Below are 27,421 nucleotides of genomic sequence, written 5' to 3' on the forward strand. Positions count from 1 at the left end.
AAAAAAAAAAAAACAAAACAAAGAGAAAAGGAGCCACCACAAAGAGACACAGACCCAGCAGAAATGGAGACTTTGCAATGTTTGGCAAAAGGGACTGCATGCCTGCATCCCCTCTGCGGCACCCAAACACCGTGTGCCCTGCTCTGTGGGATGGGGGGAACTTACTTCGTGTTGTCTGAGTCGATGGTGTGGAACAGCTTCTCGAGTTCCTCCTCATTGAGCGTCCCGTCGGAAAAAAAGGCCTGGAACTCCTCCAGGGACAGCTTCCCATCATCTGCAAACAGCAACACACAGGGTGAGAAGGGGCAAAGTGATGTGAAACCAAGAGCTGCACATGGGATCTCAGAGGGTCTCCCGGTGGTTCTGCAGGACTGCCCTGCAGGCAGAGCCAATCCACTGCATGGGGACTTCTGGGGTCTCCAGCAGCAGCAGGGACAGCTGATTGCCCCTGGTGCAGAGACACTGGCTGTTAGCAACTAATTGGGTTAATTAACCCAAAGCAAGCCCAAAGAGAAAGAGCCTGCAACCTGCATTCTAAAACTTAATTACATAAAATAAATGGAGGAGCATTTTGCTTGCCATATGTTCAGGATGCTCACTAAGGGATGTTTAACACACACAGAATGCGCCCGTGCTGGGCTTAGTGACAGACCCTGCAGTACCACCTCCATTCCATCTTCTCCAACACCAGACTGGACAGAAATACAAAATAGTAGCTAACAAACATAGCATGGCACATTTTGCTTTATCTGCCAACTGTTTAAACACATAAGGGCTGTGTAACCTTAATGTTGTGCCTTTGCTTTGGCAGGGAGGTGGTGACGTACAGGATCCATCTGCCTGGCCATACGGGACAGCTCACAGTGCCTGCTTGGCAGAGCTGCAGCACACAAAGGAATCGTGGAATTACAGAATCATTAAGGTTGGAAAGACCACTAAGATCACCAACTCCAAGCACCAACACATCCCCACCATACCACTGAGCCACGTCACTCAATGTGACATCTCCATGTTTCTTGAACAATCCGGGGATGCTGACTCCACCTTCTCTCTGGGCAGCTGTGCCAGTGTCTCACCAGGTATTGGAAGAATGAGATTTTTTCCCCTAATATCCAACCTGAAAGTCCTCTGGTGCAACTTAAAGCCATCAGCTCCGGTCCTACTTGAAGGAGTCACCAGGTGGAGGTTTAGCTGTGCTCTCCTGGCACCAAGAGCTGGAGCAGCAAGCAGAAAGCTCGCTGGCAAACTCCTTCTCACAGGTTTGTGTTGATGCCCCCTCCAGCCATGTGTACTGGGGTACTTTACCATCCTCACCTCCAGACTTGTGGGGTGGCCCTGAAGATGAAGATAGCTGCTGTCTGTGGGAAAGGCACTCTGCTCCCAGCTCAGATCAAAAAATAACCTCCAGCTGTAAAGGTCTGGCCACGTGTCAGCTACTGCCAGGAGTTCGGCCATTCACAGCCTCAGAAGGTTGTAGACTGGAAATGTCGACAACTTTGCAGCAGGAGAAGATAACATTTATTATTTAATCGAATCAGCTATAAACCCTGTTGCTGCTTTTTCAGGAAACGATGCTCAAAGACAAAATTAGCCAACTTACCACATACACCTCAATATTCTTCTCTGAACTAAATAAGTCTGCTGCTCCTAAAACAAATTTGCATTGCCAAATGCTAACCTGGTTTCGCCTGCCTGACACAGATGAAGTTAGAGTGATGATGAATTGATTCTCAGATATCTGTTTAATTGGCAATTACAAAAGGAACACAGCAGGAGAACAAAATCTCAAACAACCACGGGTGAAAAGGGTGTAATTTTCTGAGCAGAACAGTGTCTGCAGAGTGCACTCAGCTGCGTTCCTTCCCCAAAACATGAATGCATTTCTACAGAGAGGTTGCAGAATGATGGTGCACCATCCCCTCATACATTCCACAGGATCAGGGCTCACTGCCCAATGAAGTTCTGTCCCAGAGCACTGGGTACTCAGGCACTGTGGGCTTCATTCCAGCTTTGGGACAGATGCCCATCGTCAGGGAAAAGACTCAAACTTGAGAGCATCTGGAAAAAAGTACTTAGCAGATATATGAAGGCAGAAACCAAACCATGTGGTGGGGGGAGATATTTAAGCAAGTGCTTATTGCTCAGAATATCCCAGCTGGAGCAGGCAGTGGTACTTGAATGCCAACTCAGTGGTGATGCTCTTTTGCATTTAGAGGCTGCACCCAGGGCAATGGCCCATTCCCATGAGACACATCCACCTCCGCACACAGGAGGAGCAGTGCCACCACGGTGCTCTGATTTGGTGTCCTCACCAGGAATAAGGGCTGACTGACCCTGACTGGCAACGACTAGCACCAAGCTCAAAAGGATAGTATTTTTCTGTTCCAGGAGATCTGAACTGCTCTGTGCTTTTGCTGCAAACCTGAAATCAGCACTTGCTCACCTCAAAGCTATGCTTCTTCATGAAGGGCAGACAGAGTTAATCTCCCAGGAAATTCTTTATGTCGACTTGCTGAGAAAGAGAAACTGTAAAGTCAGGCAACTTTTTTCAGTAAAATGCTTTAATCTGAGTTTACAGCTCATTCGCCTCCAAAAAGTGAAAGGTGCTGGAAAGAATCAGGAAAAAGCATTTTCCTTTACCTAGTTCCTTTCTTATAACTCATCTATTTCATTTTACTCCTCCTTAGCTTTTCCCAGGTTTATTTATCTGGTTGCAAGAGTCAGTTAGTGAGCAGCAGCCCCACAGCAGCCTGCAGCTCTGGCAGCACGGGATGGCAACATCACAGTGACGCACTGCAACAGAAACACAGCACAGATCTGTGTGCTGAAGGCTTGTTGCAGCACCAGTGTGGAAATGGCCCCATGGTGTTTAAGCACACAGAGCCCTGATGGGTGAGTGAGGGATCTAGGAGAAAAAGGAGATAACAGTAAATTTCATTTGTTTTTTGAGACCCCACAGAATGTGAATAGGGAAATGTGTAATTTTGACTGGCAAACAGCACTGGAGACATTCATTCCCCACTAGATAACACCACCAGCAGCAGCCAGCTTAAAGCTGATTGTTCTTTAGTGCAGCTTAAATACCTGCCTGCAAACGTAGAAGATAAAAGCAAGGCAGAGTAACGAGGTCATCCCAGGGCTGCCTATCTATAATTGCAACACCGACTGGGAGCAGCATGATGCTGGAGACAGCAGACAGGGACAGTTTCGGGGAGCACGAGTGATAAGAGGAAGCAGAGGGGATGGGTTGTAGGAGGCCAGATTGAAGTGGTGGAATATCCTGTGCAGGGAGGATGGTGGCCACAACACCATGGACTCACATCTGCGATAAGAGCCAAAGGAGATGCTGTGCTCCAGGAGCGGTCTTATCAACAGCCACAGCAAAGCAAGATTGTCCTGACAGCAGCAGTGTCTGCTCTCACTGAGGGTGGATACGTCTCTGGAACCTGCTTTTCCTGAAAGCTGTTGTGCGTGAGATAGGAACTCTCCAGTTGGATGAACGTCTTTCCAAGCATTTCCACGCAGCCTACCTGCAGGAGTTCCCATGGAAGCATTTCAGCCTTTAGAATGCATTTCTGCTTTGGGTAAGAAGGGTAATAGAAAAATTGAGACTCTGCACCAATCTCATTAAACAAAGTAAGTATCTGTAAGACCCAGAGAAACCAGAGCCACTTTTTCATGCAGATGAGCCTACTAAAGGCAGGCAACCCGCTCCACCTGTTCACTGCACCTTCAAGGGGCGAATCCCAGTCCTGTGGGTCAGTACCTGAGCTGTCAGCAAGGGCGAATGTCATCAGCCACAAATTGTGTGCGCAGGCACTGAGTGACTGAGGAAAGAGATAATTGGGCAGCAGCTGCTCTGCAATCATTCCTTCTGCAGTACAACATCTTCTTCACACTCCAGCTTCTCAACATAATTCAATCACAGGCGAAGGCCAAAGCGAATTTCCAGCCACACAGAGCCATCAAAGTTAAAACTAACTAGGGAGAGGAGGGTGTGATGGAGATCATCGGGCTGCCTTGCGGGGGTTTTACCATTGCTCCATTTGTCATTGCGAGGCTGGGAGCAGCTTTGCTGCTTTCTAACCATGCAGTCAGGCTGTTCCCACCCACTGATGAAATGGGGGGAAATGAAGCCAGCGTCATAAATAATCCAAAATACAGCAAATGTGTTGGCTGAGTATTTGGAAATTCACTCGGAGATACAAAGAGCTTAAAGCAACTACAAAGCAAGATTCTGTTTGCTAAGTCCAGTTGGAACTGCTCATATATTACCTAGAAATATTAGAAATACATTTTGTACCTTATTTTTATTACTGTATGGTCACTAAAATGCTTCAGTCCTGCTTCCTACTCAAACTCCAACAGAACTATGGGTAAGAAAATCAGATTATTGTGACCTGTGAACAAAAACAACTGCTCTTTTTTCTTTTCTTCCTCTGAGTTATGTGTAGGTACAGAGGCCAGCAAGCACATGGCCTGCCTTCAGAATGGGACCCTTCATCCACCTGAGGTCAGCGGGAGGAAGAAGTAAATTGCTAGGATTATGGTAATTTCCTAGTGAAAAGAATGCTCTAAATGACTCCAAAATCACCTTTTTGCTCATGGCAGTTAGCTAACACCCAGCCCAGATGCTTTGCCAAGGGATGACACCAGGCTGAGTGATGCATAGATGTCCTGGGGCCAGACTGGTGTTCCCACCACCACCACGAGTTCTGTTTGAAGCACTTCTGTATGTTTCCTAATGCTGACTGTGGCTGCTGATAGGAGTTGTTCCCATACAATGCTCTCACATCTGGAGATTTTTACCTCCCGTTTCTTCTCTCTCTGCACTCAGAGCATTCCATAGAGAGACAGAACTCACAAAATAGCAGAGGACATCCCCCAGACAGACAGCCCATTCCGTCTCGAGTTATTTACCCCAGCAACGAAGATCAGCTCCCCTTCAGAAACTTAAGGTACTTCACATCAAAACAAATTTCATTACAAAACCTATTTATTCAGTTTTGTTCTTTTGCTTTCTGCTCTGCAGCAGATCGTAGAAACATAGAATCACAGAATTATGGGATGGCTTGAGTTGGATGGGACCTTGAAAACTATAGTTCCAACCCCCCTGCTGTGGGCTGGGTGCCCCCACCAGGCTGCCCAGAGCTCCATCCATGGCCTTGGGTCCCACTGCCCACTGAGTAAAAAAAAAAACTCTTCTAATACCTAATTTAAATCTAAATCCTTCATGTCCTATCACTATCAGACCATGTAAAAAGTCTTAACCTCTTTAATGACCTCTTTGTTGGTGAGCACAGATGTAGTAATGCTTCTCTGGTTGGTCTGTCCAATACCTGGGTCAGAAAGTTATCGTCAAGACTCCAGGTGTCTCCTAGATGGCTTGCAGCTCACTGTGCTATTTTCCCAGCAGACATACAAATGGTTGAAATTCCCATCAGGATGAGAGCCTGTGAGTGCAATGCCTGTTGTAGCTGAAGCATGAAGGCCGCATCAACTGGCTCCCCTTGACCAGGTGGCCCCAACAAACAGTTGAACTTTCTTGGTCTGGTCCCTAGTTTTAACTCACAAACTCTCAACCTGTTGGTGACAGTTTTTTGGCTCTTCACAGTCTATCCACTTCTTAACACAGAGGGCAACTCCCCCACCCTCCTCCCCTCCATCTCTCCTCCCGTCCCTCTCTCCTCTGTTGCTCTTGATTGCAGTGTTCCAGCTGTATGATTTGCCACACCACATTTCTGTGATAGCAATTAGACCATAGCTTCCTAATTGCACTGTGGCTTCCCATTCCCCTCCTTATTTCCCACGCTGTATGACTGGCGCAGAGGCGTTTCAGCTGGGCTATCAGCTGTGTTACCTTCTTGGAGGAGTTCTCCCAGATTCCTCAGGGACAAATCTGAGGTGCTCCCCTGCTACTTCCAGAAGTGACAGTGTTCCTCAATCCTTCTCTGTTACTTAAAAGTCCATTCCCTTCCTGCATCAAATCTAGTTTACAGCTCTGGTGATGAGCCCAGCCGGCTTGCTGCTCAGAACATTCTTGCCCCTCCTGGTCAGTTGTGTCTGATCTGATGTCAACATTACAGGGCTATCAAAGGATTGAAACTTGTCCGAGGTTATAGTACCCAAAACCCCAAGCATGACACCATCCTCACAGCCACTCACTCATCTGGCCTGTTTTCCTCCTCCTGCCCAGTGACCAATCAGTAGGATGGAAGAGAAATTCCTGTATTCCCAAACCCTTCAACACTCTATCATGGGACATAAGGTCTCTTTTAATATTTTGTAATTTCCTCATTGCAGCCTCCTGTGACCCAATCTGAATGAGCAGAAGCAGCGGACAGCAGTCCCCTCACTTTGTCATACCCAGTCACCTCTTCTTGAAGTCAAAAATGCGGCCCCCGACAGGCAGCAAAACTCTCTGGAGAGATTATCCAAGCAGCAAACAGGAGCCTCAGTGCCTTGCAGAGGAGCCCCCAGTCACTAACATCCTTCTCCTTTCTTTGAGTCCTTGCTTGGACCAATTTAAAGTGGCTGCTTGTTCCTAGGTCTGATACATTATCCTCATCCTGTCCTCTTTCCATATCCAGAGTCCTATACTTGTTGCTCAGGGGCACTTTGGGCCAAGGGCAGACTACTCCTTTCTGCTCTGAGAAGAACGAGGGTCCAGTTTCCCTTGTCTTAATGTTTCTGTGGTCTGTATCCTCAAAGTCTGAAGCTGGCTTACTTCCTTCCCTTGCACACGCAGCAGCGTGGCTGGCAATCTCCCCTATGGGACACGGCCTGGGTAAAATGCAGACTTCCTTATAGTCAGACAGCTGGACCTCATTCACCAGCAATGCCAGGCACCCAGCAGTGCCCATTAGCATGCCAGCACAGTCACCAAGCTGTTCAGCCTTTATCTTCAAATCAAGCCTTTTGTCGTCCTGGAATTAGAAGTAATTTTGAAATTAGTTTTAATGGGAGCTATAGATAGAAATCAAATGTAGGCTGGTAGGCAGGAGACATGCAAGAGGGATGGAGCACACGGTCTCCTGCTGCCTTTTGTTAAGGTTTTACTGCTTCTGATTTTCCAGATAACCCTTACCCTGCTGTAACGAGCTGATTTAAATGTGCTTTTTTTTCCGCTCTCACTCCATATCCTGGCTTTGGATATCACACCATCATTCTTCCAAACACAATCTACACAGATCCCCATTCTTTCATTATTTAAATGCTAGGATCAGCCTTTGCCAGTGTACAAACAGCCTGGTCACAGTGCAATTGCTGCTTAGTACAGTAGTAGCCTACAGAGCTGCCTTAACCCATCATTGTGCTGCAGAAAAACAGGAGATGAAGTAGCTCAGGCCTGTTGGTAACTGACCCTGCTGCAGAAATCCCAGCAGCTGTATATTCTGACCTCAAATCTCCCTGCTTCCATTTAAGGTAACGTTCTCCCAAGAAAACCTTGCTTAAAAAAACAGAACTCATCTCCTGCAGCGCCTTAAAGCTAACTGTTCTGCAGGGAAAATTCACTAGCCATGGGAAATATGCTAAAAGTCAATAGCAGGAGAAAATCTAATATTTGAACAGGTATATCAGAATATGAAGTACCATAGTTGTTCGCTACCGGTTCAACAAATAGTTCATTTTCATGCATTAACAAACCATTACCCTTCTCATTAACTGCTGCTCTTTTCCTTCCCAAATGTGCAGATGAAGCACTAGAGCTTTTGGCTGTAGACAAATTAGCAGGAAATTACACAGGATTACGGAGCTACAAACTCCTTGCTTTCTGCAGCCCCATGGAGGAATAACCAGATTGCACTGGCAGCACCGCTGATTTTCCACCCAGCTAACAAGCTGTGCAGGGATGAAGGCAGTCAATTAAACTTATCTGGAAAGCAGATCTCCATTTGCATTCTCAGAAAGCAGGAGTTAGCCTCGTGCAGTGCCATCTGCAGCAGACAGGACATCCAGCTCCTCGAGCTCTTGAAAGCTAATGGTCCCCAAATCCCTATTACAGGCTCTAAAACAAACTGCTGCTCCTGTCAAACAGTCCCTCTCCCATTGGTTCCTTTGTCCATTGCCAAACCTCCTCCAGACACATCAGTTTGGAGGTTTCCTTTACTCCATGACTCAGCAGAGCCTCTGGATCCCATGGATTTGTAGGGCACTTGCTCCTAAATTTATGCTCTCCCTTAATAAACCTTCTCACCCTCTCAGATATTCTCACAGCCAAACATCTGCCCAATGCCCAGCCCCAGCCCTATGCTGAATTCCAGCACCAGCTCTATCTGTGGTAGGCACCAGTGCTATTCTCAGTGCCAGACCTATGCTCATCATCAGCTCTGTGACAAGCTCCAGCCCTATGCTCAGCTCCAGCCCTGTGCTTAGCATCCCCTGCAACTCAGCCTGGCTGGAATAGGAGCCCCAGCTCTGCCAGAGGTATTTAATGTCTCTAAGCCAGCAGTGTGCAGACCTTTCCAGGCGCTTTCATCTGTTTGCTTTGCAAAGCAGCTGAGCACCACAGAAGTAGAGCATCCCTGCAGGGAAGGCACATCTGCTCTGGAAAGATTGCAAAGAGAAACAAAACAAAACAAATATTAATTCCTGCTCCAGCAAATTTAACAAGAACATCTTTAATCACATTCTTTCTCAACTTCCTTTTAACAAAAGTACAGCAATCATATCTTCTCTGTTTATTTTTTTACTAGTGGATCATTTCAAATTAGGGAAAAAAAATAAACAGGACCGTTATCAGGCTTTCCAGCTTTAAGCAAGCGGAAGGATGTTTCAATGCATTTTCCCCAATTACACATAAAACAGCATCCCATGGTGAGGAGCAGGAGCCTCTGCAGCACCAAACTGCACCAGGAGAGCCCAGATCCCCACAGCTCGGCACTGCCAACTGCAAGGAAAATGCAAAAACAATCCCACAGAAATCCACCTCCTGTGATTTCCCACAGCAAATCGAGAACCACGGATACATAAACCCCCAAGTATCCAACGCAACTGCTCTATTGCAGGCTCCCTTCTGCCCTGCTCTTTGGAATATTCATCTCTGCCACTGCTTGTTAAAATTATCCTATTGGAGAGCGGGTTTCAGTGCAGTCTTTGTGAATTTTTAATGTCCTGTGCTACTCAGCTTTTGCTGAATCCATGCTTTTTCCACAGAGCAGCACTTCCACGTGCCTTGCCCTCCCCTCCCAGCACAGCTCTGTCATCAGGCTGGACACAGGGAATGCTGCTCCCTTCCCTTCTTCCTCCTTTACCATTTCCCCTTGTTCCTTTACTGCTGAAGAGTCATCCCCCTCTTTCTTACAGCCCCTTTAGATGCTGAAGGCTGCTCTCAGCTCTCCCTGCAGCCTTTCCTTTCTGCATGCTGCACAGCCCCAGCTCTCAGCCTGTCCCTGTAGGGAGGCGCTCCATCCCTCGGGTCATTTCTGTGGCCCTCCTCTGGATGCTCTCCAACAGGTCCGTGTCTTTCTGTACTGAGCGCTCCCATCTGGACGCAGTGCTCCAGGCGAGGTCTCACAGCACAGAGCAGAGGGGCACATCCCCTCCCTGCCCTGCTGGCTGCACTGCTTTGGATGCAGCCCAGGGTACGGTTGGCTGTGTGGGTGTGAGGGCACACTGCTGCCTCATGTCCAGCTGCCACCCACCAGTACCCCCAGGTCCTTTTCAGGGGGGCTGTGCTCCATCCTTAAATCCTCCAACATGAAATGGTAGTGAGGGCTACTATGTCCCAGGTACAGAACTTGCACGTGTCATTGCTGAACCTCATGAGGTTCTCCTGAACCCACTGCTCAGCACTGTGATGCTCCAGAGCTTACTACATGAACTACATGAACTCCTTTGAGCCTTCTTCTCCTTCCTTAAAGTTTGCAGTGCCGGGGCACACCAATGTGCCCATGTTGTGCTCTGTGGATACACTCTGAACCTTCCTGTGTTTCCACACTCTCATCAAACACTGCGCCTCCAGACTGGCTCAGTGCACAGAGGGGTGGGTGACCTTAGCAGAACTGGTGAGCTGCTCTGCCACCTGGCTGTACACACCTGTCTTTTTCATCTACAAAGGAAAGGACCCAAGGATGATATGGGGTATGGCAAATACAGTGCAATCTCTACAAAAACAATGTTGCTGCAGAGGGTCTCAATACTGTACAGATCTCCTGCAAGACCTGAAGCATGTAGAGATATCAGTGGCCAAGGGGACTTTGGGCACTCCCCTGCTTGCTTCGTCCCAGCAAGACCCCACTGAGCACGTCTCAGGATGCTTTGTGATGCTGTTCCCTTCTGGGGAAATCCCAGCAAACATCCCAGCAGGCGGAGTGCTGGGGGCTTAGGGCTTGGTACCACCCTTCATAGAAAACCTCTGATGGAGGGCTCTGATTATGCCACAGGAGATAATGTATTTATACCCTAATTAAAGACAAGGTCTTCTCCTGGAGCACATTGGCATACTTCTGCAGAAAGGAGCTCACCCAGCCCCAGTTTCCTGCCTGCCAGCCCCTGCACCAAGCACTGTGCCGGACTGCGAGGAGCATTTAATCCCCATTCCTCTATAAAAGGATCAAAATGCTCAGCGGGTTGGTAATTCAAAGGTTCAGCCATCCAACCTTCATGTATCAGAGCAAAAAATACACACTGTGGGCTTGAAACTGGAATATTAAAACTGTAGAAGGTGGGAGGCAAAAGGGAAAAAACCCTGCTTATACGATGCCACGAGGGACCAGTGCTGTTCTGTAGTGATTTATGATGTAAGAAAGCTGCTTGCTTTCATGTTGCCGCGGTTATTCAGCCGCTCGCTGCATGAATACATTTGCTTGGTTCAGTGAGAGGCTCAGAGAAAGCACACAGGAAGGAAGAGATCAGCTCTAGGATCCAGAATTCTGGTTCATGATTTCTAAAACAAGGCAGATCTCTTTGCTCAGATGATTCCTGCAGCAAAGAGCCCCAGTCTGTGGACAAGGGAGGACTTCAAGGGGAAATGGTTTTAAACTGAGACAGGAGATTTGGGTTAGATATCAGGAGGAAGTTTTTCACCCAGAGGGTGGTGAGGCACTGGAACAGGTTGCCCAAGGAGGCTCTGGATGCCCCATCCCTGCAGGCATTCAAGGCCAGGCTGGATGTGGCTCTGGGCAGCCTGGGCTGCTGGTTGGTGACCTGCACACAGCACGGGGTTGGAAATGGATGAGCATTATGGTCCTTTGCAACCCAAGCCATTCTGTGATTCTATGATGACTCAGCTGGAGTGGGCTGGATCCCCTCACTGGCCCTCAGTCCTCACTGTAAATGTTTTTTTTTTATCCCTGCTATGCACAGTCCTGCACTTATAACTTCTTGCACTTCACCATTCCTTAAGTTAATTGCTACCATAGTGCTTCCCCCTCTGGTTTTCTTAGAAATTCCTTTTTCCTGTTTCGCAGGTACTGGGTTAGAGGATGCAGCTAACAAACCTACAAACCTGGCTCCTCCCTCTGCACGCCATCGATATTTCATCTTGGTTTCAGTCTTGTGCAAGTGAGCTCTTCCTACTACAGCACGCACCTTCCCCCCACTGCTTAACATGTACCAAGCACATTAATTAAAGCTGCTATCACTCCAGCTACAAAAGTATAAGACAGACCCTTTTGCAAGGTGCTAGGTTTGCTCTGAACAAAGAACCCAGCACAGCCACATCTCCAGGTCCTGATCCCTATCTCTGTGAACAAAGCACAGAATGCTATCAGCTATTAATTCCCAACAGCTGTCCGGTGTGCAGCAAAACAGGGCCTGTGAGGGTGAATACTCTGATTTTGGCTAATCCAAGGCTGTTTGCTGATACAAATTCAGCCTAAAAAGGAAGGAAAATCAGCCTTGCTTAATGGAGTGTGACATGCTTGAGAGCCAGCAAAGCAGTCAGCTGAAAAGGAAACATCTTGTGATGAATAGAAAACCCTTTAGAAAGGAAAATACTTATTTTCAGAGTATGTCTGCTGGCCAACCGGGTGCCAAGCTGTGGCTGTGTGACAAAGGGCAGCGTCTCCCTCCCCACCGTGTGCCCATAAGATCAGTTATTCCTCTCTCTGCGGTCTGTATTATCTGGGAAAAAAGAGTGAGGGAGATAATAGGAAGAAAGATATCCCGTGATTTATAGCTGCTCCTGGCCAGCTGCCCAAACGTAGGCGGCCAGAACATATTTTCCACAATTGTCTGGCAAAAAATTGCTAGGGAATTAGAAGGATTATTTGCAGCAGTTCTGGTTTCAATTTTTGCCTTATTTAACAGCTCTAATGAACCACCTTCAATAAAGGCAGCGGGTTGCAGCAGAACATAATTAGCGGCAAAGGCAGAGCCCCCACTCTGCATGGCAGTGGGGCGGGCAGTGGGAGTGCAGCACAGTGATTTTTCTTCACCCAGGGCTCGAGCTGAAAGGCAGAGGAGAGTCCCACTGCCAGGAGAAGGAAGAAGCACTCCATCTGCTCAGCAGTCCCAAGGGAAATCCATCGCTCAGTGAGGTCGTTCAGACCAACGTCAAGCAGTGAAACTGGATGCCACGAAGATTTAATAAAGAACCTAAAAAATGACTAACTTGAACCGTGAAGCAGGAGAAGGCAGCAAGCTCTATGGCTCTCCCGCATGACAGATAAGCACACTGCTTGGCCCTGGAGCATGTCCAGAGAAGGGCAGCAAAGATATGAGGAGTCTGAGAACAGTCCGATAGGAACAGCTGAAGGAATGGGGTGGGTTAGTCTGCAGAAGAGAGATCAGGGGAGAACTCACGGCTCAGCAATTCCAGACAGGAGGTTGTGGTGGGGGGGAGGGGGAGGAGGGTCAGCCTCTGCTCCCAGGTAACAGCGATGGGACAAGAAGTGATGGCTTCAAGTTTCTCCAGGAGAGGTTCAGGTTGGACATGAGGAACAATTTCTTCTCCCACAGAGCAGTGATGCAGTGGCACACCTGCCCAGGGGAGGGGGGGGGAGAGGGGGAAGTCCCCATCCCTGGAGGTGTTCCAGAGCCGTGGGGATGTGGCACTGAGGGACGTGAGCAGAGGGCATGAGATGTGGCACTAAGGATCATGGTTGAGTGGGCAACAATGGTGATAGGTGCACGCTTGGACAAAACGATCTTAGATGCCTTTTCCAACCTCAACAATTCTATGATTCTGTGATTCTAAATTACCCAGTAGCCCCAGGCTTGGCAGCATTTGGCTGAATCACAACAAATACAAATGTACCCTTGTAGCTCAGCCCTGAGAGCCATCCAGCCCCTCCTTGGCAGCGTGTGCTGGGCATGCCAATGTATCAGTTGAGTCACCCAGACCCCCCATTTGCCCAAACACTATAGCCATCCATGTTAGAAAAGTCCTTTCCACGCATTTTAAAATTTCATCCCTGCTAAAACCAACCAACCAAAAAAAAAAACCTAAAAAACAAAACAAACAAAAAAAACTTATGAGAAATTTAGCAGGAGGGATATTGATTTGTTAGATCTACCTTGAAAGTTTTCTGATACAGCAACGTGAGACAGTAATGAGATGGATGGAACAGTGCCCAAGATGTCTGAGCTGCCAACATCCATCACAGCCCTCACCCTGCCTCTGCTGCCATTTCCAAGTAGAGGAGATTCCCATGTGGATGCCCTCCTCCTGCAGCAGGGAGGGGCTCATATCACCAACCCAATGGGGAGAGATGTCAGGACAGTTGTGCATAGATGCAGACCTATTTGCAAGGGAAATGCATGAATATAGCAAACATTAGGACAGCTGCAGCTGCAGGTCTCCAGGCCAGCTGGGAGCATCCAGGGATGTCCGTGATCCACCAAAACCAGTGCAAAACCCACCACTTTTGATGACAGAGCCCATGTTTTTTTTGGCCAGAGATCTCAAGGAGCTCTGTAAATGTCTCACAGTGCCCTTTGCTGGCTGTCATCATGCTGAGTAGACACATTTGCTATGCGGTGTCCAATTACATTTCTCAATTTTGGCTCCAGAAAAAAATTTTCTTTTGAAAGTCCCCCTGACTAATTGAACAGCTTTTCAAAGCCTCCTTGTGACACCACAATCCCTCATCCCCACCCTTCACAATCTGTAACACAGCCAGTAAATCGTAGAACCATTTTCTTTTCAGCCTGAAGTATATAATGAGGGTAACAGAAGAAAGCCCACATCTCCCAGCACAAGGAGAGAAGAGAATAAAGATTGTTGTCCCTGGGTTTCAAACCTTAATTGGAGTGCCTGAAAGCAGACTGGATCAAATAATCCAAAATAGGCCAGGCAGAAGCAGCAACCCCTGCTCCGTGTCCTCGATGCCTTTGACCCAAGTGCTGCTGTTGGTCTCTATTTGTGTGTTTTTGTGCGTTAGAAGCATCAAAGGAGGCTGGGTTGGTGCTTGGGCACTGATGGAATGCTCCTAAACAGAAGCCAGGCCAGACCCCTCCGTCCCCATTTTACAGGTGTGCTTAGGGGTGTCTGGGGAAGTGGGCTTCATCGTGAGGCTTGTTCCTTAAAAGATGTGCTCAGTGGGTGAAAGTTCAGAAGAAGCCATTGCCAAATTCTCTTAGCAATCTCCCATTAAGCCTGCCTGGGAATTAGCAGCACGCATCCACTGCTCTCAGCTGATTCATAACTTGAGTAATGAGGATGGGCATTCTGCATGGCACCAATTGGGCACTCAGGCTGTCAGGTATTAACCGAAGTGTCAACAAGACAGTGCCTGGAAGGCCAGGCGCCCTACTCAAATAGAGCAATGTTTGCTTCACAAGCTTTCATGGTACTTTCTGTTTTCATCTTGGCAGGGATAAGCTTTAGGTGCAGGTCAGGAGTAACAATTTTAGGGAGAGATGGGCAGTAAAACTTTGCTATGCAGAAATAGGCAGGAAATGAACAGTTGTGGAAATTAATCCCATATGCTGACATACCTGTGGCTTGAACTCATAGGAGAGTTTCTGGGCTGCATCCAACCTTGCACCAGATAAATGACACACAGGCCCTGGTAAAAGCTAAACTGGTGTGTAAGTGTCAGCACACAGTGCAGGGAGATGCAGTGCTTAATGCAGCCTTTAGTCCTGACCCTACGTACCCAGGGTAAGGGCCGTCCACCTGGCAGAATGAAGGTGGCCCAGCTCAAAAAGTAAAAAAACCTTGATTCTAATATACATCTGCTAATGATGAGAAAAGACAAATGAGTCCAAAAATTACTTCAGCTCTTTACTGCTGCAACACAGTGGGCACTAAATATCCTCATAGCTGTGCTGAAAGAAAAAAGCATCCCTGGAAGGGCTTGGTGGCACAAATGTTGGGAAGTTACCGTCACGAGGCTGGTCAATGGCAGAAATTAAATCCTGATTCAGTACACCAGTTTCAAGGGTTTAAAGGGTGGGCAGAAGTACAGGACACATCTAGTGACAGCTTGTAGGGAAGGCCAGAAAACAGCTTTCATAATTTTTGCATTAGCTCAAAATTCATCTGGTTGATAGGTTTGTTTATCACTTTGGGAACAGCATGTCCTGATTTAAACAGATGTCATCTCTTCAAAGCCACATGTGATGAACTCAGCAAGGACTTGGAAGGATAACTAAATGTACAACGGAGAGAGCTAGGAAACTTATACTTTACACAGAAGTCTGAATAACTGAAAGCAGATCAAAACTTCCCCTTGCAAAAAAACATTGTTATGTAGTTTTACAAGGTGCTTCTTGTTTGCAACATGAAATTTTGACAATCAAAATGCAAGATGTTGATTGTTATGATTTGTTTTTAAGCGAGAAAAATAAATTCAGGTTGGTTGCCAGGTCATGGAAGTACCCAACAGTTTTAGCCATACTTTAAAAACTTAATTCATCACTGCATTTTTCCACTTGAATGTGGGTGGCTGCTAATACTGTTTTTTATTATGCAAGAATTATAAATATTCTTACTTAGAACTAATGAATTAATTTGGATGCACCAGTGAGATATGAATAGCTCAAGGTTTTCCCTGGGCGTGAGGAGCAGTAGTCAAGCAGCAGGTAATTACCCTGACCTGGAAGCTAAGTGGTTTTTGATGAGTAACTCATTAGGAGCAGGGACCACAGTGCTCTGAGAGCTCATAGTAAGAGCACAGATTGCAAAACAGGCACACAGTTGTGGCTGTGCAAGAAGAGCTGTGTGCATTTGGAGGGTTATTAGCTGCAGATGGTTTTCTATCCTGATATGTAATATGGAGTGTTGCAGCTCTGGCCTGGAATCTTCTTAAGATGTGATAAAAGCAACCAAAGTCAAAGCCACGAGGTGTTCAGTGTTGTATTATTGAGATCCCAGCTGGTCACCACCATTCCAATTCTGCATAAATGCATTCCCTAAAAGAGTCTCAAGTTGATGGGGAGGATGGGGAGATAAGTACTTGTGGGAGATGGAGAGGTCAGCTCAACCTCATCGAATGTCAACTCACTGATAATGAGGCTCTGGAAAGGAGACAGAAGGTCTGAATAAACAGGGGTGTTCTGTACCTAGGCATAAGATAAACTCTCTGCTGATTTTAAGACTTGTTATGGAATTTGCTTGCTTTCTAGACAATGGATCAGTGGAAATTTACTGAATACGTGTGTTAGAATATTAAAAGGCTTGCTTAGAAGAATAAGCGCAGAGACGGATACACACCATGATCATGATCATCACAGCAATAAAGCAATATTCCTGGCACAAGAACCCTATGTCGTGTTGCTACCTCACGACAAGTACTCCAAGTCCTTTAATAACTATGAGGAAAATTACCATGCGAAATTCCAACTAAGTTGCCTTCTAAAAATGTTTCAATGAATTAAGAAGGTAATTAATAATTGATGCCTGCTATTTTTAAACTCCAAACAACTCCAGAAAAAACATTTTTGCCCAGAAGTGAGATGCCATGAAAAGAGATAGGTCCATGCAGGGTGAGAAAGCCTCTTAGGTTTCCAGAATAAAGAAAGGACTAAAGAACAACTGCACCCGCTGCAGGGCATCAAGCAAACGGTATGGGGTACTTGGCACACGCAGTGATAGGGCAGGGGAAGTGCAGTGCTAAGTTCGTCCTATTCTCCTAACCCAGAATCCCTCCTCTAAGGTGACATTGACATATCTCAGTTCTACGGATCCAGGGGACAGCATTGGCATGGGGCATTACTGGCACATTAGGAAGCCATTATCAGAGCAGCGCTGCTGGTTACAGGTGGGAGGAGGAGCTCTAAGAGGAGCTGGCACCATCCCGCTGCAAGCTGACAGGGCTCCATGGTCACTCAGGTGTCCAAAGCTGTTTATGTTCCCTGTTTGTGAGCAGCAGACATGCCCCCATCATTTGTAGCACAAACTCGCCACACTGGGATATGCTTTATAAATAAAGGTATTAAAGGCATAAATCTCCTTTAAGGAGCTCCTAAGTGCCTCTAGCAGATAGCTGTGGGCAACTATTTAAAGAATGAGTCTCCTGGGATGGGAATGGGCATCACTCTGCCACCCTCAGAGGTTCTTAATCAAGGAACCTTTTCCATCCACCTGCTGCTGCTGTGCTCCAGCTCTTTCTTTACAGCTCTGCTACATCCTCAGCAGGCTCTGAGCTGAAGGTCAGGTCAACAGAAGTCTGACACCTTCCTCTAAGTACAACCGATGAATTTTTTAAAAATTTTACATTCAAATTTCTTTGTATTTCATCTCCAAGAACAGTTGAAGATGTTCAAGAGAGCGCACACTGAATGGCTTTGTTCCCATCCATGTCTTCAAGCACACATCTGAGTGCACTCCAGTGGATCATTTCTTATCATGTCTACAACCAAGAGCAGACAGAAACCTTTCCTGTCACTGCAGTGAATTAATGGGGTGATACAGTTGTGTCCCTAGAATGCCACTGTCATTTTCAGCCACACTCGTGCTGCCCTATCCCTCAGCAGGGTCAGTATCTGAGCCATTTTCCAAAACAGTGTTACAGATAATTATAAAGAAAACAGATACAAAACAGGGAAGGATGTCCTTTAGAAAATGACTTGATGATTCATTGCGTCAGCTTTACCAAATTACACGCAGAATATGCTCTGAGCAGAACTGATTGCATACTCTGAGGAAAAGGCGCTTCCCTGAGATCCTGGGGGCAGGATTTATTTGCTGAAGGTGACACAGCCTGGTGTTATTTGCAGCAAAGTGCCCGGTCAGCTCTCCAGCCAGCTGCTCACATTGCAGCAGCTAATGGCAGCATCTTGCATTGATAGCACGGTGCTATCAAGATGCCCAGCCATGGGAGACCCTGACTGCAGGGACTGGAGATTTTGAAATACTTGTTCTGTTTCCATCAAGCAACATTTTTATAACTAATCGTTGAAATTAGGCTGTTCTATTAAAATCAAAGCATCTTAATCTGAATGCTGCCATTAATTTGAATGCTGGGCTATTTATCTTGTCATTGATTAACAGCTTTTGGAAGAGTAGCAAAGTACGTGTTAGATAACCCAGATGATGAACAGCTCTGCTCCGTGAGCCCACAGCAAGATGCCTCCATTTTCCTTCCACGCGCCAATTAAATGATTAAGTATTGTTTTCCAGGGCCGGAGGAATTACATGGCAGTAGGTGGGTTTATTAGCAAAGAAGGAAAAACACTCCTACATGGAAGGAAAAGATCATTCTGAGTGACTGACAGCCATGCCCCTCTGAATTATTCACTGTCAGGTCACGGCCCAGCCCTTTGCCCTTTTCTCAGACTATTTACCAGTTTCTCCAGACATCTCCAACGCATTCGTCACGTCAAGATGTGCTACCCAGTCTGTTGCTCATATAGATGGTCATAAATGTAGCTGTTGTCAATACGGAAGAGGCTGGGGGCAACTCAAACTGGTCACAGAGACCAAGGCATCCTTCGATGAGTAAGAGCTGCTCTGTTACTTTACCTTAAGCACCTTTGCACACAGCTTAGGCACTGAGCGGAATCACCTGCAGGCAGGAACCTCAGCATGGTAGGAAATGTAGAAACCCCTTTCTACAGGGGAGTTGGTCTGGATGGCCTGCAAGAGTCCCTAGACACTCAAATGTTTCTAGGATAACATGCTATGGCATCTAATTCTACTGTACATGAATTAATAATTTAATGTGAGGAGCTTTGGAAGAAAGGAGAGGGAGAAGCTCTGCAATCCCCATGGCCGTGCTCTGCAGTTACTACACCTGAACTGGGCATGCTGTGTTCACACCACACACACTGCTTTATGGGGCTGGAAGCAATCAATATGCTGGAAAGAATTCCACATGTAACAACTCTTGGCTGTAGGGATTTGCACTTTAAATAGGATACCTCCTTAAGCGTATAGTGGAAGGAGTAGCATGGGAACTTGCATATGACAATTTCAGCTGGAGACTCAGTCATTTAGCAAGTTGGAAACAGGTAGAAATCAACTCAGCAGCACAACTGAGCACCCAAGCCTGCTGGGAACACAGATGTGCACCAGCAGGACAGGGCTCTGCAAACATGACAACACCACAGCAACCTGCACCCAGATTTGTAATTTTTTTTTCAAATTTTTGCAGGGACTCTATGGCAAATATGTCACAGGAGATTCACAATAATTTAATACTTTGTGACCTAGACTCTCTACTTCTAAGCCATGCAAACACCCCTATCTGATGGTCAGAGAGCATCCAGGGGAGCACTGTGGTGCTGGACATGTTCACATTGGATATTAGGAGAAAATTCTTCTCTCAAAGAGCAGTGAGGCTGTGGCACAGCTGCCCAGGCAGATAAGGAAGTCACTGTCCCTGGAGGTGTCCAGAGCTGTGGGGATGTGGCACTGAGGGGTGTGGGCACGGTGGGGCTGGGCTGGGGTTGGGCTTGACGGTCTTAGTGGTCTTTTCTCTAATGTGTGTGCCCGGTCCATCCAGAACCAGGCTACAGATATTCACAGTGCAGATTTATTTTGCAAAGCTGTTCCAAGATGACAAAGAACTGGTCCTTCATTTATCACTTGACTGAGGTTAACAAAAATATGCTTGTTATTTTGAGACTTTTAAAATTGCCCCAAATTTGGCAGGTATTGCGGTGCAGACTTGCACACAGGTATCGCATCTGCCCTAAGAATACCTCAGCCAAAGAAACGACAAAACCTATTCCAACGCTTAAACACCACCAGTGTCAGTCCCAGCAAGACGGATGGCATTTAAACAGTTACCATCTGGGAAAAAGAACAGCAATGCTGACAAAAGTTCAGTGACTAAATGGTGAGACATGAATGTCCAGACTTACCATTTTTGTCAGCTCTTCTAAAAATCTGGAATTGAAAGAGAGAGAGAAAGAAGGATTACTCAGGAGTTTGGTTGCACCCCCCAAACATCCATATGCTTCCCCCACCCAATCCCAGCTCCTGCTCCAGTGCAAAGGGCAAGTATTCCCTGGGAAGCATCAGTGCTTTGGCTTTGGAAGTAACCAAAGGAAGAGTCTTTTAGCACACTGCAATTAATAGCAGAACCCTTGTGCAAGGGCTGAAATCTTACAGGCTGCTGCCAGGAATGGCTGTTAGCACAGGTTTGGCCATAAATTACTGAAAAATTAAGATGCTCATAAACTGGACAGAAAAAGAGACAACATTATCATCACCTCTTCATATCTGACTCTATTAATTTGAGCCAGAGCAGAGATTTTGGCTGTTCAAAGGCATTTCCCTGCAGAGGGAATAAAAGCACCAGGACAGATCAGAGAGCCAGAAAAATGCAATCTTTTCTGGGTCATAAAATCATTACAGGGGAAAAAAAAAAAGTCAGAGAAGAAACTGCTGCACACAAGAAACCCAAGAGACAAATTGCATTGCAGAATATGCTATTTAAATGCATACAGTTTAATTAAGCAACATTAATCATTCTGCTGGAACTGCTTCCTAGGCTGCTCAGGGCTAAGTCGAAGCTGCTCTTTCTTGGGCTCTTTCTTGGGCAGAAGCAAGCACTTTCTGCTTCATACGAATGGTGCAAACAGCCACATCCCAACCTTCAGGAGCCATAGAAGCCCTGCAAGATTTAGAGCTTGCCACCACACTTCTTGGGCTGACCATTTCTGAGAACAACCAGAAGTGTGGAGGGAAATCCTACGTCTGCAGGCTCATGGACCATGAGGATATGGGTTTTGAAGGAGCAGGCATTGTTTTCCATGGGATGGAAGAATTAGTGGGCCAGTGGGACATCAGGCAGCCCCAGGATTTCTGCACACATCACTCAGCCATGAGCACCACGCTCATGGAAATGACTGTATTCCTGACTTGGACGACCCATGTCCTTGATTTATCTTACAGGGCCAAGCTGCTTAGCATTGCTGTCGGTGAGCAAGTTCTTAATTGGATTGCTACAATTTTGCCTAGGAAAATGATAAAACAGGACACCAGAAAAGAAAGCTATTCAAGATACAGCCACCTGTTAGCATGGGCAGACGGGACCATGGCATGAATGAACATCAGGAGGCTGATGGAGATGTGATTTGCTCTGTGATGGCTTGCCAGTGCTGCCTAAAATGTTGCTCCTGCAAGGAATAAGGATTTACACTAAACTGTAAAACTAAAGCAAACTGCACCAGCCACCTGGGTGGGTGCTATTTTCACAGCTGGTAAAAAGAAATTATCTAGCCCACAATGTACTGCACTGAGCTTCTCCTCATCAGTTGTGTTACAAAGCTATCAGGGAAACTTCTGAAGCACAAGCTAAACTGTACAGTAAGGATTCCCACAGCATGGGCCAGATTAACCTGTGTTACGGGATGTACTCTTGAAGTACATGCAGTTCCCTGGCTGCAGCATACTTAGAATCATTAAGGTTGGAAAGGATTTCTAATATCATCATGTCCAACATTCCACCTATTTCCAATACTGCCCTCAAACCACAGTTTGTGCCACATCCCCATGGCTCCTGAACACTTCCAGGGATGGGGACTCTTCCACCTCCCTGGGCAGCTGTGCTACTGCCTGTCCACTCTTTTAGAGAAGTTCTTCCTAATACCCAAATTGAACCTCCTCTGAAGCAACTTGAGGCCGTTACGTCTCATCCTGTCTTGCTCCATTTGCCAGGTGGTTAGATGCACATAATCACTATTGTACCTTGAGCCAGCAACAGCTTTCAAGAGTTCCAATGGCTTTCTCTAAAATGTACATTTTCTGTGGTGCTCTCAAATAGCTACTGCAATTATTTGACAGAAGAAAGCAATTCAAAACGTTGGTGGTAACAATAAACTTTAAGTAAAATTGATGGTTTCAAATTTAAACAGTCAGCTCTGATTTCTCAGAGCTCTTGGATGAGAAAGAGCTACACTGGAGGCTACTTGAGGGAGGTTTTCTTGGCAATTTCATTAAATTGACACAATCACTCCCCTAACAAGCCCAGGAATTATTGCAGGGTTTGTAGAGTTCATTATTCTTTCAGCAGGTTAGCACGATGTTGATTTAAAATAGAGTGCAGCTGGGCCAGAATTCTGTGTTCCTGCTGATCTCAGTGCAGAATCGAGGACAAACAAGATCTGTCCTCCTGGGTGAGGAGAGCCTGCGGGTGACAGAACACCATCCAGGGAGACACAAAGTGCAGGCGGATCTGCTCACGGTGTTCCCTCATCCCTGTGCTGTTGCTCTCCTCATCTGGAGTTTGTCCTCATCTGGAGCTGAGACAAGGCTTTACGAACTCCCATAAGGAAATTCCTCTCCAACGACCTCTGTTATTCTTTCTGGTGCTAATGACAGAAAATAATGACTCGAAATATTACTGCTTTGGACTACATCATTACAGGCCGTCCTGCAATGGTCTTTCCCCACGCAGGGCAAAGGCCTGGCTGGGTGTTTCAGTAGGAAATACAATGTTGGCATGGAAACGCGGTCCCAGTCATTGTGCCCCTACAAAGCTGCAGAGCTGCGGGGTTCACAGCACGTCCTCCCGGAGAGGAGCAGCCGACACCATGCCCTCGCCTTTCACCTCTCCTCTTACTGCTCTGCTTTTTACTGCCTCGCTCTCAGAAATCAAGGCTGAAAGAGAGTGGCAGGGGTTGCAGTTGATGCTGCTCTGTGTAAAGTGCTGGTAGTTCCGTGAGCACCAGCCTTGGGTGCAGCTCCATCAAGGATGGCAGAGATAAGTTAGTCCTCAGCAAAACACAGAGCAGGTCAAACTAAAAGCTTAATCTGACATGAAGGCGAGGGCATTGCTTTCCTCAGGGGTTTTCAAACTAGGGCCAAAAAGAGTAGCCATGAGGCACGCGGCCACTGTTGGCCAAGCCAGGGGCTGTGCCCCTCCCAGCAGCTTCACCCCAAAAGGAGCCAATGGGGCAGCATGGCTGCTGGTCCTCGGCACTTCCATCCAATGTGTTTCCCACTTGCATGATCAGAGGTGGTATGGACAGTGAGGGCATGAGTAAGAGCAGTCTGTAACTAAGAAGTGAAGTACTCCCAGACAGAGTAATACCTGTCTAGACATTTCCCACATCTGAGGAGCCTATAATCCCAGCTCTGTATTGCACGTATACTCAGTCACACACAGCAAATACCACCTGATACAGTTTTTTCCAAAACCCCACTCCTATTTTCCCTTTTATAAGTCTTATGATACTTGTGGATCATCTCTGAACCAGAAATGTCACTGTGACCACAGGTGGTTTCATTGGTTTCATTGCTGCAGCTTCAAGAAATGCTAAGGACTTAAATCTCTTCCTCATTAGTCCATTACCAGGTTTTCACCATTCCACAGTTTTAGCAGTTTGAGCTGAACTATTATTCAATATTATTCAACTTTTACCTAGAAAGACACAAGAAAAATAAAGGGAAATTCTGGAGACATCCCTAAGTTATGATTTATCCCTGAAGCAACAGCAGCCAGGCTGGTGGCAGAAGACATCTGCTCCCCTTGGACCTCCTTCCTCAGCCCTTGCTTTCACCCCACAACATCCTGGTTTTGTTTCTTGGATGCAAAGGGAGCAGGAAAGTTCTCACTGACCCATTACCACCCTCTTGGCCCAGAAGAGTCAGAACAAACACTTTGATGATGTTGAGTCTGAAGAAATCCAGAACAGATAAGGAGAAGTGACTGCCGTGTCATTAGCATCAGAGCCACTTTAAGCAATTCATAACCAAAGCAAGCTTAGCCCTCACCTCAACTCGTGAGGATGTTATTTAAACACAGAATCTGCCAGGGCTCTTCCTGTATGCCCTGAGGAGCCACAGTGCTTGGAGCTGGAACTGCTCTTCCCATACGCACACAAAGCACGGAAGCTGCATGAGCTAATTGGAAATACCTAAGGATTACTGTGGAATCATTGTTACCTTTTGCTGCCTTGTGAACACTAACCCAAATGCACATTTTCCCAGTTGTTAAGGCTGGCTTTCTCAATGCCCTCGAAGAGCCAGTTATGGTAAACCCACAACTTACACAGAAGTTGCTATTGTAGCTGGAGAAAAGTGAGAAGTGTGTTCTAAAGAAGGAGAAAAGAAAAAACAAAAAACACCACAAACCCTCAAACTTTACATTTCCAGAACCCATTTCTCTTTTCAGCAGGTAAGAAAGGGCTCCAGTCCCATTGTGAAGGAGAAATGGGCTGAGGACCCGCATGTTCAGCACTGTCCTAGTTCCCAATGGCTGAACCATTCTAAAAACTGAGGGCTTATTTTCTCAGCTCAAAGTAGAATAAAAAATCCATTTAAAGAAAGTGAAGTTGAACAGATAAGGCACTGTTTTTTTCTGGGAACACAGCCCTAGCTCAAAAATCTCAGAATCTCTAGGTATCCAATTAATTGGCGCGGGGCCCCCCCCTCCCCGGTACGCTCCCAAGCCCACACTGCTGTAAGATTTCAGCAGGGCAGGAAAAAAAAAAAAGAGAAAAATTTAACATAAAAAATCATAAGGGTATTTCATTTCTCATTTTGATTTCTCCAGGCATGACCAGCCATCAGCATTCTGCTCTCTCCTCTGCTTTTGGCTGCCCAATAGACACAGTTGAGTTGTTTCATCCAGGGAACTGGAATGCCTAGCCACCCGTGGTGCTCACATACTGGATGAGTTACACTCACCAGCCCATACCAGCACTTACAAATGGCTTAGAAAACACAAGGGCTTGCCTGGAAGAGCTCTGGCTGCCTGACGCTGAAGGGGCCAAGAGAGCATGAGTTATCCTTCATGACTGCCGGCGCCTCTGGAGCTTATTTTTGCACTCACAACATTTTATTTTTAAAGCTAGCATATAGCAGAGCTGAGGATGCACACATTTAATAATTAGATGCTGCAGCCAGAAAATCTGTGTAATTACACCATTTGCACACCAGTTATTTCATCCCATTCTCCCAATTCATTTAAGCACAAATAACCTCACCATCCCCCTAATCAGGAAGCCTATAAATACACAAGTGGAGGCACCAGGCACACCAATGTGTGTTCCCCAGACCCTGGTAAGTGAGCCCTGGATTTGATGCACCCACAGGCAGGCAGTACCACACTGCCATCCTGTCAGGTATTGGGGTGCAGGAGTCAGGGTGCACTCCAAAACTTAGGGAGTGATGGGGACCCTCCTGCAAGTGATTTGTGTCACTTGGAGTCTTGCATCCCCATCAGGTTGAGCTGATGCCAGGATTAAGGACTCACAGTGCATTCCCATACTCAGGTGATGGGTGGTCTGGAGGCTGCAGGACATGGGAAAGGGGATGCAGGACCCAGGGTGTACTCCCATGCTCAGACCAGGAGCCCAGCCAGCCTGGGGGATGAGCAGAAAGGGCATTTGAGCTGCATCCGCACCCCCAGCGAGCCCATGGGGTAAGACCCAGGACCCAGGATATAATCCCAATCTTAAATTGCTCCCAGTGTGCAGGACCCCACATCCAGCCAGAATAGGGGTGCAGAGCCCAGGCAAGGGGATGCAGGGTCTGGGCTCATATACCCTACGCTCATAGGGTCCGGGAGATGCAGGATCAAGCTGCACCTTATTCCTATCTGCCTCGGGGCGGACAGGGCAGGGACCGGGCTGCACCCATCCGCAGCTAGTCGCGGATGCAGGACCCATGCAAGGGAATGCAGGACCAGGAAATAACCCCGATGCCACGCCGGTCGGGGGGTGCGGGATGCAGCAGGAGGGCTGCAGGAATCCCTGTGCACTCCCGTGGGCTTGTAGGACCCGCGCTAAGGGGATGCCCGACCCCGAGCCGAGGGACCTCGGGGTCACTCACATCGAGGATGACGGAGGTGCCCTTCCTCTGCGCGGAGGCTCCCGAGGTGAGCAGCTCCCTGTCGGCGACGCCCTTGTCGCTCATCCTGGCCCCGACCCAGCGCAGCAGCCCGTCCAGCCCGCGCAGCGCCGGCGCTGGCTTCCGCAGCAGCCTGTGCACGCCGGCCCGGCAGTACCGCGCCGCCTGCTCGCACATCGCTCCGCCCGGCCTCGTGCCGGAGCCGGGGCTCCCTCCTCCTCCTCCTCCTCCTCCTCCTCCTCCTCCTCCTCCTCCTCCTTCTTCCCCCTCCTCCTCCTTCTCGCCCTCCTCCTCCGCATCGCGGCCAGGGGCGGGCTCCTACTTCCTCGCTCTGTCCTGCTGTCAGATTTTGGGGTGGGGGTCCCAGCGCAGTTCTCATCTCCCTCCCAGAGCAGCTCTTCAGATTCTTGCTAGTAAATAAAACTTGGTTCTGATCCCACAGCCCAAAAAGCCCCTACGACGAACAGCCAGGGATGTCAGTTGGGGAAATGCTGCATCTGTGGCTGCAGAGCTAAGAGTGGTGCTCAGCCGAAGATTCCCAATCCCATCCTTCTGTTTCACAAAGATGTTCACTGCTGGTACACTTGTTTCACCTGCACAAGCCTTGATCTTCCTACGGATAAGCCCTGCACACCTAAGATCACAGAATCATAGAATAGGAGTCATTAATGTTGGAGAAGACCTCCCACATCCCCAAGTCCTACCTTAGCCCAACCCCACTGTGCCCACTGCCCACGTCCCTCAGTGCCACATCCCCACGGCGCTGGGATATGCCCAGGGACTCCCCCTGTCCTTGGGCAGCTGAGCCACCTGCATCACTGCTCTGTGGGAGAAGGAATTGTTTCTGATATCCAACTCAAACCTGCTCTGGCAGAACTTGAGGCCATCACCTCTCATCCTATTGCTGTTATTCAGAAGCAAAAGCTGAACTCCACCCCACCACAACCTCCTTTCAAGGGCTGGAGAGAGCAAGGTGCCTCTATGTGAGCTCAGACACAGGGGGTGCACTGGGGTGGGGAGCTTGGAACCCTCACTGCGGTCCCCAGGGACTCATGGGGACTTGGTGCCAGCCCAGCCCTTGTGAGCGCTGCACTTTGACACTAAGCCTGCTCCCCACAAAAGGAACAACAAAATGCTGGCACCATTCAGACCTGCTTCACATCTCTGAGGAAATATACTCCAAGGCACAGCACGCCCCGGCATGTCCAAGCACCAGCTACTGCTGCTGCTCTGTCCATAATCTTCATGCCCCATGTGACAGCAGCCTTTTCATGTTTTTGCAATACC

The 27,421-nt window shown here is 47.5% G+C and overlaps 1 protein-coding gene across 1 annotated transcript in view; it reads right to left on the reverse strand.

The window, feature by feature from the left end:
* Positions 1-26,311, reverse strand: part of NECAB2 (N-terminal EF-hand calcium binding protein 2) — a 52,410-nt gene extending 26,099 nt beyond the window's left edge. Inside the window, exons 1-3 of the mRNA XM_042886068.1 lie at positions 26,117-26,311; positions 20,197-20,221; positions 166-274 (exon numbers count right to left, since the gene is read on the reverse strand). Of these exons, the coding sequence (XP_042742002.1) occupies positions 166-274; positions 20,197-20,221; positions 26,117-26,311 (329 nt within the window). The remainder of the gene's footprint in view (positions 1-165; positions 275-20,196; positions 20,222-26,116) is intronic.
* Between the last annotated feature and the right edge of the window lie 1,110 nt (positions 26,312-27,421).

Source organism: Lagopus leucura, unplaced genomic scaffold, assembly GCF_019238085.1.
Source record: "Lagopus leucura isolate 7727_CA_CO unplaced genomic scaffold, USGS_WTPT01 Super-Scaffold_100054, whole genome shotgun sequence".
Classification (NCBI taxonomy): Eukaryota; Metazoa; Chordata; class Aves; order Galliformes; family Phasianidae; genus Lagopus; species Lagopus leucura.